This window comes from Canis lupus, chromosome 38 (genome assembly GCF_048164855.1).
Source record: "Canis lupus baileyi chromosome 38, mCanLup2.hap1, whole genome shotgun sequence".
Lineage (NCBI taxonomy): Eukaryota > Metazoa > Chordata > Mammalia > Carnivora > Canidae > Canis > Canis lupus.
Window position 1 is genome coordinate 8,413,776 of NC_132875.1, and position 15,465 is coordinate 8,429,240.

Here is a 15,465-nt window from a genome sequence, read left to right on the forward strand (position 1 = left end):
CGCCCCGACTTCCTGATGGGTCCTTAACCCGGCCGCCGGCAGCCTGGAGAACAGAATGAAGCCCGGGCGCACGGGCGGAGGACCGAGCCCTGGCCCCGACCGCGAAGCTGGGAGGAGACGGCGCGGTGGGCGCACGGGGGCACCTGTCCACACTCGGGGCCTCCAATCCCACTCCGCACCGAGGCCGCGCTGGCGGTATAGACGCGCCTGGCTCACCGCGCGTCGGAACGCAGGCCCCGGAGCCGGGAGGCTAGACTCGCGGAGCTGGGTCGCGGCCCCCGCCTCCCCCCCCCCACCCCCCCAGGACTTTGATTTCCAGCCGCGCCCTCCCGGGGAGGTTTACGGGCTGGGCGCTGCGGAGAGGAGAGACTCGTGGGCACCACACTTGGCCGCGGCCCCGGGGCGCGCGGGGCCCCGTCCTGCTGGTGCGCGGGGCTCTGGAGCCAGAAAGTGTACACAGACCATAAATCTCCTGCCCCGCCCGGCGCCGGGCCCCTCGCTCCGGCCCTGGGAGCTGCGGCCGGCTGCAAAGCGCTGCTGGGACCCGCCGCAGCTCCAGGCCGGTCGCATCCGTCCCGCCGCTGCAGGGGCACCCCCGGCAGCCTGGGGACTCGGGTCACAGGCTCCCCGGCAGCGGCGGGGGAGGAGGAGGAGGAGGAGGAGGAAGAGGAGGAGGAGGAGGCGGGGAGGGGGGGCGGAGCGGGAAGCAGGCGAGGCCTGTAGGGATGCGCACGTCGGGAGGCCAGGTGAGGATGGAAAGAGAAAGGAGCGATTAGGAGCACAAGGGAGGGTGGGGAGCCTCTGAGCCTTCTAGAACCCTCAGATCTTTCCACGTTGGGGTGGAGGAGGACAGCAAGTGTTCGCGGCCACCATTCCCTTACAGATGTGTTTGTAGCGAGCTCTCCCCGCCTTCGCTCGTCAACCTTGTGCACCAGCCAGGGCGCACCGGGAATGCGCTCTCCCTGGGGGTGCAGCCAGAGGATTCTCCGTGGATGTCTCTGTGGGGGTGTCTCCTCTCACAACGTTAAGTGGATATCTGAAATAAGGAATGGAGTGATTCACAAAGAGAGAGAGAGAGAGAGAGAGAGCAGAGCTGTTCTTCAAACTTTGATCTTTTCTTTGAAGAGGGAGAGTCGGGGAAACCCACCAGTTCAGGATTGGGACCAGAGACCCCAGGGCTTGGGGGGTCAGAGGCTTAGCCACGCCCCTTGCCAGCCAGTACCCGGATCCGATTACCCCACCCCGCTGCTCCTGCGACTGTACGTCTGGAAAAATGGGATCTTCGCGCCCCGGGTGCAGGGAAGGTTAAATGAGATACAGGATTTTCGATTCTTGCTTTCAAAGTGGGAAGGGACTGAGTTTGTTTCCTCCGTTTTCCCTTGCACGCCTCCCCCACCCCGCCCCCAGCTTGGGTGCTTTCCAAGCAAAGACGCGTCCGGGACGGAAGAAATTAGCGAGGTAATGGTGGTAATAGTGGTGACAGTTAAACAATTCTCGCTTAGTGAGCGACTTCTGTTTGCCAGGGTGCGCGTGCCCCAGACCGTGCCTGCACCCGTGCCTGTGCGCGGTATCAGGTCCCCCAACCTCTGCAGACCGGAGGCTGAGCTGCCTGCAGGTTGCTGCGTAAACCCACCGGGACGCAAAAGGCAAGGCTTGGTGGGAGAGCTGGAGAGGACTCAGAAGGCAGCCACGGGTTTCCTCTCAACCATTCCTCTGCGATGGGAAAACCCAAAGAGGGGGAAAGAGGTGAGAAAGAAAGGTTCTGGTGGCTAAAACTGTGGGTTCAGACCACGCGCCTCAGGGTACCTTCCTCTGGCTCCCGCCAGCAGCCGCGGATGGTCTCTAACCCGGAACCCGCCAGCACGCAGTAGGGGCTCAAAGGGTGTATGCGTGTGCTGATGGGTGACACGAGGCTCTGGGGGCCCCTGTGCACCGGCACATCTCGCTTGGCTCCTGAACAATGTTTCTGATGAGGATGGCATCTTTCCGGCTCTTCTTCTTTTTTCTTTTTTTTAAATTTTAATCTTACGAGGCCATTCACTTTTTAAATAATAATTAAATAATTATTAAATAACTGCCTTTCATTTCATTTTGGGTGGTAGAGGAGACTGGAGGCCACCACCTCTAGAGCAGCCTGGCTGGCTGCCGGAGAGCTCAAGTCACACACCTTAGGGGCACTGCATCCACATCGCCTGCCCTGGCTGCCCCGAATCCCGCCACCGTGGCCCAGCTCCCCTTAAAATCCTAAGTGGAAGCTTGCACAATCGCGAAGGGAAAGGGAGAGCCGGGCTCAGGGAGTGGAGGGGGAAACAAAAAATGGGAAGGGATAGGGATGCCCAAATCGGGAAGGAAGACAGGGGAGAGTCCAGACCCAAGGAAGTCCCAACATGTACATTCCAGTCGACATTCCATTTTAAAATTGTGTGCCACAGAAACGTCTTGGGTTTGACTCTTTTCTATTTTTTTGCCTATTTCTTCAAGCACGAAACTGCACTCTGAAAGAGAGAAGTCAACAGAGGAGGCAGCGACCTTGCAGGAGACGAGAACAAAGGGATTTGGCTTAGATCACCCGCGAAGGACCCCAGGCACCTTATGGGACGATTTTTCTGGGTGCTGCGCACCCGCGGGGGGGCTGATGTTGGGACCAACCAGAGCGAGGTCGCGACCTGCGGGCCCTCGCTGACCTTGGATTGGGCTCTGGGCCACCCGCTGGGGATCCGAGAAGACGGAGGACTCGGGACCCTCCACCACCCAAAGGAGCGGTGAACAGGGTGAGGGGTGGGCGTCCCCCTAAAGGCTTGAGGCTTCAAGCACGGCCTGAGCTGGGAGCCCAGAGCCCAGCCACACCGAGTCTCAGGGACGCTTCTTTGGAGCGCAAGCATGGCCTGTGAGTCTCTCCATAGACGGATCCAGAAAATGGCCAGAAGATCAACAGATGCCTGTGGGGATTGCGAGATAAGGAATCCTACTCGGTCATTAAGTCATTCGTTCCTTCGTTCATTCATTGGCTCTTTTCTTGAGCTCGTCTCACGTGCTGTAAAGTGCGGGGTGCACTCTTCACCCCATTCCGACAAACAAAAATAAACAGCCCTGATGAATCAAAGAATCAAAGCCCTGCTGAAATTTGCTGACCCTGAAATCACGGGAGGCGAGTGGGGGTGGGAGGCAAGGGTAGCTCGGGAACTCGGCAAAACTACCCAAGGCTTTTGTGCAGCAGAGAAGGCAAGGTGCGGACTCAGCAGCCAGCTCCCCACTGTCCCCTGTGCCGAGATACCCTCATGCTGATCTTAACACCCCAAGCCGGTCATCAGGGAAGCACAGGAAGTTTCTGGCTGCTTTTCTGGTCCTTACGTCGACTGCTCCGAAATGACTGTGGACAGTCACGAGATCCGCTGCGGGCGACATCGTACAGATGCACGTGCGTGAACGAGTGTGCCCGTCATCTGTGTGGGGCATTGCTTGTGAACCCACTTTCTTGCTCTGCAGTGGACTTAGTATCAAGGACCCTTGTGTGTATCCTCATCCAGATGATCTGGGACTTCCAGGTCGTCTCCCCCCAGGTGTCACCCCTCAGTAGCTCCGGTGCCTTGTTGCTCGGCTTCCTCCTATGTTCGCAGCGCTCACCACCCCATCACACCCTTCCTGAGGATTCCCTGGGACTATCAATAACCCCAAGGACCACAATAATGTGTTACTCATTTATTCAATAAACACTTCTTGAGGCACCTTCCCTGTACCAAGCGCTGTGCTTGGTGCTAGAATTAATCTCACCATGAAGCAGAGCCCAACTCTGCCCTCAAGAAGCAGAGGGTGCCTTTTCCCAGCTAAATGGCCAGTTGATATTCTGTTTCCGTTTTGAAGATTTTCCCTCTAGGCGATTAGTTAAGAACTTAATAAAAGTCCCGAAATGCCATTTGTCCTGACATGATCTCAGCAGTGGGCACATATTTTTCCCTCCTTGGACCCCAGATACTTGCCTAAGTTTTCCTCAAGCCTGAAAGATTGGAAAACTCTAGCTCCTTCTCCTTCCAACTCCCAAGGAAAACTCTGAGCCATAGCTACAAGCACCATCCCGAGCACCTGCTGTGTGCACAGGGCACTGGATGCAGTGCCTGGAGGACCAAGAGGAAGGAGTGCCATGGGGCATCTCATGGAGTCCGTGGGTCTGAGCTCAACCTCTGTGGATGCACTTTCCAAACACTCTGGTGTATTCTTCGAAAGGTTTCCCTAGGGACATTGTGACTGCCCTGAATTCATGAGCCTCCATCTAAGGATTTAATTTTGGAGAGAGTAAGGCTTTTCCTGCATTTTTTTCAACTGTGCAAATACTAATAAGGTAATACATGCTGCAATTAATGAATGAAGGAAGGAGGAATATAATAAGTGTGTGGTCCTGCTTGTATGCCATCTGCTTTCTCATTTCACATTTTACAATGCAGTTGATTCTCACGGCAGTTTCTAAGTTAGGTGATTTTGGTTATTTCTTATTATAGAGATGACGAAACTGAAGCCAAGTGGTTACATTTTCCAAGGTCTCACATTTAGTAATTGGCGAACGAATGAATGCTTCTTGGGCTCCTCTGGGTTAGGGTCCTGCATGCTCCTTCGGAAGCCCTCTGAGCTCCACCTGCCGGCCTCTTCTCATACCTAGCCCCCAGAAGGAGTCGTTGGGGTCACCAAAGCATTGCCCTCTGGGCATGGGTCAAATGGTATAGCCGCTGTCACCTCCACGGCCTTCTATTCCTGGTCTGTCACCCACAGAGAACTGTGCAAAAGCAGGAGGCTCAGTATCTGGGACTAGGTCCCAGGGCAGGGGGAGAGAGCACCTAGTGCAGTGGCTGTGGGGGAAGAGGGACGAAGCCTCGAACCCCTTGTGGTGCCCAGAACCCCACGTGTCAGCAACCACCGAGGGGAGAGGAAAAACAGCAAGGATGATGCCCTATCCCATGAGCAGGGTGTGGTCTCAACCTTAGACATATTAGTAAAGCTAGAGGTGGGCACAGGCTGAAGAGCAGAGTATCAACCTTGAAGGGACACCTCTCTAGGACTACGAAGAGGAAGAGCAAGAGGACCGACCAATGGAGCTCACAGTTCTGGAAGGCTCAGCATCTCTTAAGCCCTTTTTAGAAAGCAAATGAGTGTAACCATCCAGATGGGAACCAGCTTGGCTCCAGAGGACCCCTCCCCTTTTGCTCCTCCAGAAGCACTAACCCCACAGCCTTATCCAAGGCCTGGCCCTCGCTCTCCAGGGGACGCTGGGCAAGTGTCAAGAACCCAGACTCCATCACCCCATCCTTAAAATGAAGAAGTCCGAAGTTATCACACTTGGGAGAACATCTGTGCTTGTTCATAAAATGGCTGAAGGCAGAACCTTTAAGGGACCCAAGGGCTAACAATTCTCTGAGCTCACCTATCAGAGGCGCAGTCAGTGCCTGTTAGAGTCCGGGTGGGAGGAGGGGAGGGAACAGCCTAGAAAGTGCACCCTGCCCTGCATAGCAGCCAGGAAGTCCAAGGAGCGGCCCCCGGGGGGGGGGGGGGGGATATGAGCTGCAAGTTTTAATACCCACATGCGTGGGGAGAACCCGCAGAGAAGACTGTTCATTTGTCTTTAGGACACCAGCCAAACCCCTCACAACCCCGATAGGAAGACTGCGAGCCAGATGCATGCATGAGCAGTTAAATCGGGGTGTATCTCCCCTAGCTGGAATACCTGCAGTTAAAGTTCTCCATGAACCCCAAGAGTTGGATCTTCACAAAGACCACGGAGTGTTCAACCTCTTCCCCAAAGGCTAAAGAAGGGGGATTGCCAGGGCCCTGCATGTTGGGGGTCCTCTCCCCCCCAACCTCTTTAAAGTAGGGTCATCATGTCCTTTGGGAGAACCAGCCTTTCCTCCTCAAAGGAAGACAAAGGTGGAGGAGACAGGGGCAGAACCGGGAGGAGGGTGCAAGACCTCAGCCTCCTGCCTCTCTCCCCCACGTCCTGCTCCAGAGCTGCCCCAGCCCCCCTTCCCACCCGCACCCTGGGGGGGTGTCTGCTTGAGGTCTGCACGTGCTGGAGGGGAAGCCGCGCTCTGCTGCTCTGGTGGGAGGATAGATTAAAACTTGTCTGGATAAAGCTCAAGTCTGAACCCCTCCCAATATCCCCCCCTGCAGGTCCTGGTTCCTGCCCTGCCCTGGGGACACTTAAATTGCCTGGGACTGCGACCGCAGGGGAATCTGGGGTCGCCTTCCAATTGAATTGACTTCGGGTACCCAGAACAGAAGGGACCAGCGGGCGGGGCACTCAGAGCTCACCTGCTCGGGAGCGGGCTTCAAACTAGAACCCCTGACCACACCCCGCTTGGGACCCCAGCCAGAGGGAGCAGGCCCAGGAAACATCCAGAGCCACTGATGCCCTCTGAGGTGCGAGGGAGTCAGCGGGATTTGGGACACATAGAGTCTGAGCAAGCTCCCCCCTCCACGCGCGCGGTACCCACGAATCCTTGCTGGGTAGTGGGGTGAGAACAGAAGACTTCGCCTCGAAGGGTGTCGGGGCCAGGATAGCTTTGGCCTGGGGTGGGGGGGTGGATGGGGGGACGGCGTGGACAGGGGACAGGACAGCGATGGCAATGCGCTCCCAGCAACTCGGGCCTCCGGGTGCCCGCGCAGTCTGGACCGGAGCCCACGCGTGCAGCTGCACCGGCTTTCCCTGCTTGGGTCGGCGAGGCTTGGCGCAAGGAAACTTCTGGAGACCAGCGCCCCCCACCACCACCCCCCATCCTGATAGAAGAAGGCGCTTTGCGGGATGGAGAAGGGAGACCTCTGCGTAGTTTTGCTCAGAAAAGGCGGACACGGCCAGTGCCTGCGGGCCTCTCCTGTGTGCGTCTGGCTCTGCGTTTCCCGGCGCCTCTGTGAGCCTGTGGCTGTGCATCCTACGTGTGCAACCGTGGTGTGCGCGCGCGTGCCCCCGAGGGGGGAGCCGACCCCTCCGGTCCCCCGCGAGACGCGCGATCGCCACCGGTCGGCACGGCCGGGCTGGGCTCGTAGCCTCCCCGAGGGCTCGGCGCGGCGGGCAGCCCCGCGGCGGGGAGGCAGGGCCCGGCTCGGCCCAGTTCTGGCTGCTTTTCGGGAAGCGCGAGTCCCGGGCCGCGCGCGGCCAGAGCGGGGGGCGGGGGCGGGGGGCTGGACTGGGCCCCGGGGCCCGCGCGCACCCGCCGCCGCCTGCAAGCCCCGGCCCCGCGGGCCTCGGCGGGCCTGGCGTGTGCGGCTCAGCGCGCTCGGCCTGCTCTTCGGAGCCTTAGAAATCTCGGTCTTCGTTCGGGAATTCCTAGCCTCCCCCGCCGCTCTCGGAAGCCTCGGGCGCCACCGGGAAAATACGCGATCCCTGGCCCAAGGGAGCCGTCCGGGCGCGAGTCGACCCGGCCCGAAATGCGGCTTTTGCTCCCCGGCACCAGCCCGGCCTAGAAAGGACTCTCTGTCCTGCGGCTGCTCCTATTCCAAACGAACTTTTAAACTTCTCCTGGGCTTGGGACACCTCGCTCCTGCTGGAAATGCGAAGGAACTCCACTGCCCAGGGCAGAGCCCTGCTATAGTTTCCCGGGAGAAATATTCAAGGAGAGAAGGTGGGTGGTGCAGGAAGGGGCGCCTCCTAGGAACCCTCCAGGAGCATCCCCAATGCCACCCCAGGGGCCCGCAGCCCAGCTCTTCTCCTTCCCAGTATCCCAGTACCACAGTTTTGCTGTGCCCTCCAGGCTAACGGATCCTGGCCGTGCTAAGGCCCAACTGTACAGAAATCATATCATTACAGTCCCTGGGTGATTATTTCCTTTACTTTTTAAAGGAAGAAATGGTGGGGGGGGGGATTGGGGCAGCGGGCACCTCAAGGGCCTTGTGAGAGGCGAGAGGCGGAATAGCTGCCCTGTGCCTAAAGCACCAACTCCTCCCCAGTTGTCCTCTCCAGCTGAGCTCCTCTTCTAGATATACATGCTGCCACGTTGTTCTCCCTAATGCCAGCACTGGATTTAATTGCCTCCAAAAATCCCATGTCCTTGGAATGTTCTGGTTACAGAATTTCAATATTTCAGAGGTCAGACGAAACTAATCTGGATAATGAAGGCAAAATTGAAGTACAGGGAAAATGCTATTTGGGTAGCAGAGCCTGCGGAAGGGTGGAGGGATCACTCCCACCCTGGGCTAGAACCCAAGCAGGTGTGGAGACTGCTGTGCCCAGAAACTCTGGGCACATTTAAAGATAATAGCTGGCTCACATTTCCATTTAGCTTGAAGTCCCTCCTAGAGCCCTCTACCCCTCTCTTCTCTTTCCTACACTGGACCACCCTCGTTGCTCCCACTCTCCTCCCCACTGTGCACATTCCTCTAGAAGTTCAGCTCCATTTGGAGGCTGGGAGGTTGACTGGGGGCCGGGAATGGTCAGCCTGGCACCCCTACGCTGCACCAGGCCAGCAAAGGCTGAATCTGGGGCCTCTACTCCACAACGGAGGTCTTTTAATGTGCTCAAATCAACGAGTCAAAATGGAGAAGCAGCTACACCAAATCAGGGAGCTGCTAGGAGCCTTGTCACTCCAGCCAGGGGACTGGGATGTGTCCTGGGTTTGTTGACCTGAGCATCTCCAGGGTTGCACCACTCTCTACAGAGCATCCTCCCAGAAAACCAGCTCTTGACATGGACAGTAGGCCTGTAAGGAGCTCGGTGCCAAACAGCCCCGCGTGGTCAGCTTTGTCGGAAGTCTGTTTAAAAATCTCTCAACAGGGCTCTCTGCAAACTCTGGACATTGCATCGTTTTGAGGAAAGGAGAGCCTTGAGAGGCCAGGTCTTGGAGAGAGGCTGGACGCTTCAGCCTTTCAAGAAACAAAAAAACCAAGCCAGAACAACAACAACAAAAAAAAAACTCAAAATAGCCCGTCCCAGTTGCAGGTTCGAGGCAAAACAGGTATTCCAGCTGTAGTGTGATGGGGAAACTGCCTCTCAACTCCTGGCTGCTTGGGGGTGGACTCACCGGGCCCCAGCCATGGCCTAACTGCTAACTGCGAGTGTGCCTGCGGGTGGGGGGTGGGGTTGGAAGACGCCTTTTTTTTTTTTTTTTTTTTTTGGTTTGTTTTTTTGTTTTTTTGTTTTTTGTAGACCCATCACTGGCCCAAGGAGAGCTAGGAGGTCTGAGCTCTGGTTTGGGCTCTACCTGGCTGTGGCCCTTTTGGGCACCTTTAAAGCCTTCTCAGGCCAGGCCTTTCGACCTAAACCACTGTGATTCATTCCTCCGTCTTTTCCTCTAGGACACGACATCCCCCCCTTAGGCATCCCTGAGCAAGGGGCAGATTGTGTAGGAATTGCCTCAAAGCTTCCACTCCCGAGGTATCTAGCGAGCGGCCGCCTTCAAATACCGCCTGTGGCGAAAGGGACCACGGACCTTGCCGGCATCACCATCCTCTCCACTTCCAACTCCCTCTCCAGGGGAAGCAAGGCCACAGGCACACTCAGAGCACTGTGACTGGGAGTGGGGAGGCCGTCTGCCCCAGGGGCCTAGCAGATTCTGTGGCCACCTCGGCCCCCTGGCCACGCTCAGGGGAGCGGAGCACGGGTTCAGGCGCCCGGGGCGCAGGCTGTGTGGCCAAGGAGGCCTGTGAACGCTGAGCCCCGACGCGATCTCCGTCTCCGCAGCGAGGCGCCTCTGAGGTCGTAGCGCTCTCCTCCCCGAAAGCGCTAGACCCCCTCCAGCGGCGCTCCGGGAGCGGGGATCCCCGGCCCTAAGGGCCGCACGGCCCCCAGCAAGCCAAGCGGCCTTTACAAACCGTAGTAAACATTTTATTTACAAGTTTGTGGCGTCCTAAGTGCAGCTCGTCTTTGCGCCACGACCCCGAGTGCGGGGAGGAACGGATTCGTCCAACACGTCACAGTGTGAACTGCTCGCGGCCCGGGAGAAGATGCTGGGCCGGCGGCGCGGGGTGGGGGGCCTCGGGCGGGGGCACTGCGCACCCCCGGGCTCTGGGCGCGGCGCGGCGGCGACGGGCGGGTGGCACCGCGGGGAAGGGGGCCCCGCCGCCGCCGCGAAGCAGGCGCAGAGTCCGGCCCACCTGGGAGGCTGCGGGCGGCACGCGGGCCCCGGGCCCCTTGCGTTGCGCAGTCTACAGGCCGCCCAGCGGCGCCGGGGCGGGCTCGGGGCTCTGCGCAGCGCCGCTGGGCGGGGGCTGGGGCGCTGGGGGCAGCTCCGAGGCGCCGCCGCCCCCGCTCCCCGCGCCGCCGCCGCCGATGCTGGCGAAGCTGAAGCTGCCGCCGCCGCCCGCCGGGAGCAGCGCGCCCGCGGCCGAGGCCTTGATGACCGTGGTCTGGTGCAGGGGCCGCTCGGCCCCCTCAGTCCGCTCCGTGTCGCTGGGGACCATGTCCAGGGACTCGGAGTCGCTGCTCTCGCTCTCGGCCTCGCCCTCCGAGCGGCTGAGGCTCCGCTCCTCCTGCTCGCCGTCCGCAGCCGCGGCCCCGCCCGACGGCTTCTCGCCCGCCTCCTTGTCCTTGTCCTTCTGCGCCTGGGCCTCCTTGGAGTGCCGCCACTTCATCCTCCGGTTCTGGAACCACACCTTCACCTGCGCCGCCGCAGCACGTGGGGAGACAAGAGGGGACGCCGAGATGAGCCGGGGTGGAGGGTGGAGGGTGGGGGCGCGCCCCTGGGCCCCGCGCGCAGCCTGCAGCCGCGGCCCCCCCAGCACCTCCAGGCCCTGGGCTCGGCTCAGGGCCCCACGGCGGCCCAGCGAAGCCCGGGCCTAGGAACCCACGAGGACGGCTCCTCAAAACGTGGCCCTCCAGACCTGACCCAGAAATGACCCAGATGCCTGTTGCAAGGCGGAGTCCTGCACCTTGCCCTCACGCCAAGGACGATTTCTGCTCTAAACCGAGGTTTCTTAACCCCACCTGAGCCGGGACTCCCCGAGAATCTGATTAAACTGTGGACCCCTGGCCCAGAAAAATATATATATAGCCCGGATTTCAAGGGTTGGGAGAACCAATGTTAATAAGAATCTCTGCTAAGCTAAGCTGGTCCCTTCCTCTACTGCCATTACCCAAGGCAAGTTTCTACAAAGGCAACTCTTGTTAAGGAGAAACCCTGGGAAGTACAGGGGGGGCAAGAGGGTTCAAAGAGTTAATCCCAGTGGGGTGGGGGCACTGCCGGACCGATGGTAAAAAAGAGCATCTCCTTGGCAGCGTGTGTACTCAGAAGCTGATAAGGACCCTGCCCCTGCCAGGGATAAACTAATCCTTCTGCAGGCTTAGAAAATGCTGGAATTAAACCTGTGCTAAGTGGAGGAAGGGGGTAGGGATGGGGTGGAGAATCTATATAAATATATACAATCCCCTGGGGGACCCAATGCTGTTCACACAAGTTCCAGCTTCCCTTTTAAAAATAACATCCACAGCTGGTGGAAACCGGCTGGGCTCTTCCAGTGTGTGTTGGGGAGGGGAGTTGTGTAATGGAGGACAGCAAGAGGCAGGGGCAGGGGTGCACCTAACAGAGCTCTCAAAAGGTGGCCTGCCTTGGCTTCTAGAAGCCCTACTCAGAAGACAGAGAACCCAGGGAGGAAAGGCCACTGCTGTGGGGTGTGGACGAAGGGTGACTCTTCTATGTTCAAACCCCCACCCCAGAAAGTCCAGAGAAAGTCCAGTTCTTGAATCCGAGAAAAGAAAAAAAATTGAATTCAGAAATCGAATTCAAACACGATAGATCCACCGGGGTCTTGAATAAAATCCAAGTAGGCAGAAGCTGCTGAAATGCCCTCGAGTATTACAAGAAAATCTTTTCTTCCTCTCTCTCTCTCTCTCCCTCTCTCTCTTTCCCCCTCCCCCCTCCTCCCCACCCAGAGATTTTCATGAGAGTTTATGCCGCTGGAAAATCGGCCTGACTCTGACTGCTGCTGAGTGCACTCCTCGCCCTGCTGGGGCTAAGTCATTCCGTTTGAAATGATGTTTTCACTTCCTCACAAATGGGGATTTCACAATCCAGCGGCAGCGGGAGGAGGAGGAGGGAGGAAGGACCGGAGGAGGAGGGGAAAAAAAACCCAACAACAATCTCTTGACTTTGGATTTTTTATCTCTTCTGAAATAAACTGCCTCCTACAGCGAATTGCACTACAGTGGAGTACATAATTATTATCTCCTGCGGCCTATTTGCTTTCTCCGCGGTTCTTTGGCCTGTTGGCCAAAATAAACACGCAGCGCTTGTTGACATACATCTTTGGGGATGGGCTCTTCTTTCCATCCTTCTCCCCCACCCCCACCCACCCCACTCCACCCCCTCTGCCTGCCCCAAGTTTCGACGCCTACAAGGTCTCCAGAAATTCGGGACTTGGCGTTTCCCCTGCAAACGGGCAGTGGGCCTGGGTGGAGGGAGACCTGGGGCTAGGCCGCGCTGTGCCCCCACCAACCCGTTACCCCGCCACGAGCCGGATATCCCGCTTTACCTGCGCATCTGTAAGGCCTAGCATCGCGGCCAGCTGTTTTCGGTCGGGCTTCGTGACATACTTCTGAATCTCAAACCTTTTCTCCAGGCCTTTCCTCTGCAGGTTGGAGAAGACCGCCCGCGACCATGAGCGCTTCCTCTTGTATGTCTGCGGCATGGTGTCCTTCGTGAGCACCGCGTAGGGACCTGCCACCGGGCAGTAGCAGGAGCAAGAGAAAGACAGGGGGGCTGCATTAGTGTCCCACCCGTGGTCTGCTTGAAACTGTTTTTGTGTGAGCCGTGGGCTCTGCCCCCATTCCAAAAGCCCTTGACGCACATGCCGAATGGCCTGTCGAGGGAGGAATCCCACATCTCCGAGGACTTTAGGCATAAGGCCTACAGGAGAGTGGAGTGGAGACACCCGGGCAGTTCGACCATTAATTCCAAAGCAGAAACCTCAACCTAATGCATGGCCTTCGGGCACGCAAGAAGGAGGCGAAAATGCCCCTTGGGCCTGAAGGATGCAGAGATGACAGCTTTGACTCTCCTGTTGTGTGTGTGTGTGTGTGTGTGTGTGTGTGTGTGTGCACGTTCCTGCAAGCGTGCGCACAGACAAAACCTCCTTGGGCAAAGCCTTTGAGGTCATTCCCAACTGAGTGTATGTTAAAAAAGCAACACTTCTTGCAGCATTTTCAAGCCACTTTCTGGCGCAAAGACTAGGGAAAGCCCCTTCACCCCAGCCCAGGCGCCCACGCAAAGGCTTTCTCTGTGGCACCCCCTCTGGGTCCCCCACCCCCTGCCCCCCCCGGGAGCCGCCCGGAGAGTGAGCTAGCTATCTGAGGACTCTTTCGGTTTCTGTCTCTGCACTTGGTAGCCTCCCGCACCAACTCCGGGATCGCTGCACCGAGGTGGCCACGTGAAGCGTCAGTCCCGAGTTTTGCATCAGTAGACCTGCCCCCCATTAGGCCGGCGCTCTCGGGGAGTGGAGGGGTGGTGAGGGTTTCTGTACCTGGAAACGTGTCTTGAAACTGATGCTGAACTGAATTTCTCGGGTTCGAGCTTAAGGGGCTCAGGATGGCAGACGCCTCGTTAATGGGATCTAGAGACGCGAAGAACTGGCCGGCGGAGGGCTGCAGGCCTGGGAGGTGCACCCCTGCGGGCCGCCCGCTGGTCAGCAGCGACGTGAGGTCTGCAGACAGGGAAAAGAAGAGCTGGTTACACCTCGGGCAAACCCACACTCCCTGGCCGAGTTGTGCCTTCCCACCTCCTCCATTCGGTTTTCCTGGAGCAAAGTGAGGAGAGACCCTGGCCTCCCCGCCGAAACCCCCTCTCTCCCGACTGTGGCCAAGGGGTGATGCGCAAAATGTTCCTGTGTGTGGCCCACACGTCCACGTCTACACATACAAGCGAGGAAGGGCTTTATAGAAAACGGGCAAAAGCACTTTCAGGTGCTTGCCTCGAATTCCACAAACTTACCGCCTCCCCGGAGAAGGAGCCCCAACTCCACTGTCTCCTGGGAGCCGAAGGTCTATTTTTGTTTATCTACATCCCTCGAGTGGAATTTCACTAGAAACCAGATAAATGGAAGGGAAAGTGTTCCCCCAGAGGGTTTTTTCCCCCCTGTCAAAATTAATATGGTTCTCTCTCTCTAGATACGGGATTCAAGAGACAGATGAGAATCATTTCAGCAAATATTGACCCCCAACGATTTTTATGAATAATGACTCTGTAACGTGTGTTTTTAAAGCATCCCTGGATTCCTTTTTTTTTTTTTTTAAACGCGGAGCAGGTGAGTTTTAAACCTAACGTTTCACAGTCTTCTTACAATTCACCTTCTTCTCCCTCGTTTTACCGGTTTGTCCTTAATTGCGCAAATACGCAAAGGCATCCCAAAGGGCCCTGGGACGGGGGAGTGCGCCAAGGCCCTGGTCAGAGGCCTGCAGCCTCTCGCCCGCCCAAGACCTACCTCTCAGCGTGTTGCCTTCCTTGACTTTGGGGTCAAATTCTGCAGACAAAATGCGGTCAATTCCAAATTTGAGGTCCTTGCTAGAGGGGGCCGGGGCCGAGCCGCTATGCGGGGGGTTGGGGAGCACCCGCGCCGCGGAGACCGGGGGCTGCAGGGCGCCAGCCCGGGGTGGCGGCGGAGGCTGCTGCGGCGGCGGCGGCTGTTGCTGCTGCTGTTGCTGTGGGTGATGGTGGTGGTAGGCGGCTGAGAGCGGAGACAGCCGCTGCGGGAAGCCAGCCGGGACCTCGGAGGGCGCCACCACCGGGGTGGGTCGGAGCGGGGATCTGGCGGCGGCTTGGAACGACGCGTGCGGGTGAGCCGAGCCCAAGTGCGCGGTGAGGGCGGCGGCCGAGGCCCCCGCCAGACCGTCCGGGGCCGCCCCCGGCTCCCCCACGCCCGCGTGCAGGATGTCTGCGATGCAGAAGGAGGGCTTCTTGACCGCGGCGGGGTCCAGCGGGAAGGAGCAGCCGCCCGGGCCGGCCGAGGAGCAGTAGGCGGCCGACCAGAGGCTGAAGTTGGAGGCGTAGAAGGGAGCCAGCCCGGCGGCGAACATTCTGGCTGGGAGCGCCGAGCTGCCGCCGCGGCCCGGCCCGGCCGAGCGGGCGGGTGGATGGGTGCGCGGAGGGGAGCGCGCGGGGTCCCGGGGGCAGCGGCAGCGCAGCCGAGGACGATCCGCTTTCGCTTCTCCGTCCGCACCGGAGACAGGCCAGGGAGCCCTAGCGCCCCCGAGGGAGGAGGCGAGGCCCGGATCCCGGCCGGTCCAGCCGCGGCCCCTGGCCTCACTTTAAAGGCGGCGCGGCGCCCGCGCTCCCCGCGGGCTGGAGGCGAGCGAGGGGCCCGGGGCGGCCGGGCGGGCGGGCGGGCGGGGGCCGCGGGGAAGCCGGGGAGACAGGGGCCGGCCACCGAAAGAAAACCCAAACAGCTAAGCCCGAAGAGCTAAATTTAAAACAACAACAATAATAATCCGTTAGTTTAAAAAAAAAAAAAAAAGGTAATAAGAGAAAAGAAAAAAAAAAAAAAACTCCTCTCTAAAAACTCCCA

The 15,465-nt window shown here is 58.7% G+C and overlaps 1 protein-coding gene and 1 long non-coding RNA gene across 2 annotated transcripts; one reads left to right on the forward strand and one right to left on the reverse strand.

The window, feature by feature from the left end:
• The first annotated feature begins 628 nt into the window (after positions 1–628).
• Positions 629–3,787, forward strand: LOC140626835 (uncharacterized). Its single transcript, XR_012025832.1, has 3 exons — positions 629–746; positions 1,524–1,746; positions 2,482–3,787. It is a non-coding gene; the product is annotated as an uncharacterized lncRNA (long non-coding RNA).
• A 6,332-nt stretch (positions 3,788–10,119) lies between these two features.
• HLX (H2.0 like homeobox) lies at positions 10,120–15,247 on the reverse strand. Its single transcript, XM_072814491.1, has 4 exons — positions 14,386–15,247; positions 13,429–13,608; positions 12,442–12,626; positions 10,120–10,572 (listed from the first exon to the last, which is right to left on the reverse strand). Exons 1-4 carry the CDS (start codon positions 14,975–14,977, stop codon positions 10,120–10,122), a joined length of 1,410 nt encoding a protein of 469 aa, XP_072670592.1. The 5' UTR covers positions 14,978–15,247.
• Positions 15,248–15,465: the final 218 nt, after the last annotated feature.

Excerpts from the sequence above, each read along its gene's own strand:
- HLX (XM_072814491.1), bottom strand. The coding sequence starts at position 14,977 with ATGTTCGCCGCCGGGCTGGCTCCCTTCTACGCCTCCAACTTCAGCCTC. Across the intron at positions 12,627-13,428 it reads GTTTCAAGACACGTTTCCAG|GTCCCTACGCGGTGCTCACG; the intron begins GTACAGAAACCC and ends GCCCGGTGGCAG. Across the intron at positions 10,573-12,441 it reads TAGGCCTTACAGATGCGCAG|GTGAAGGTGTGGTTCCAGAA; the intron begins GTAAAGCGGGAT and ends GCGGCGGCGCAG.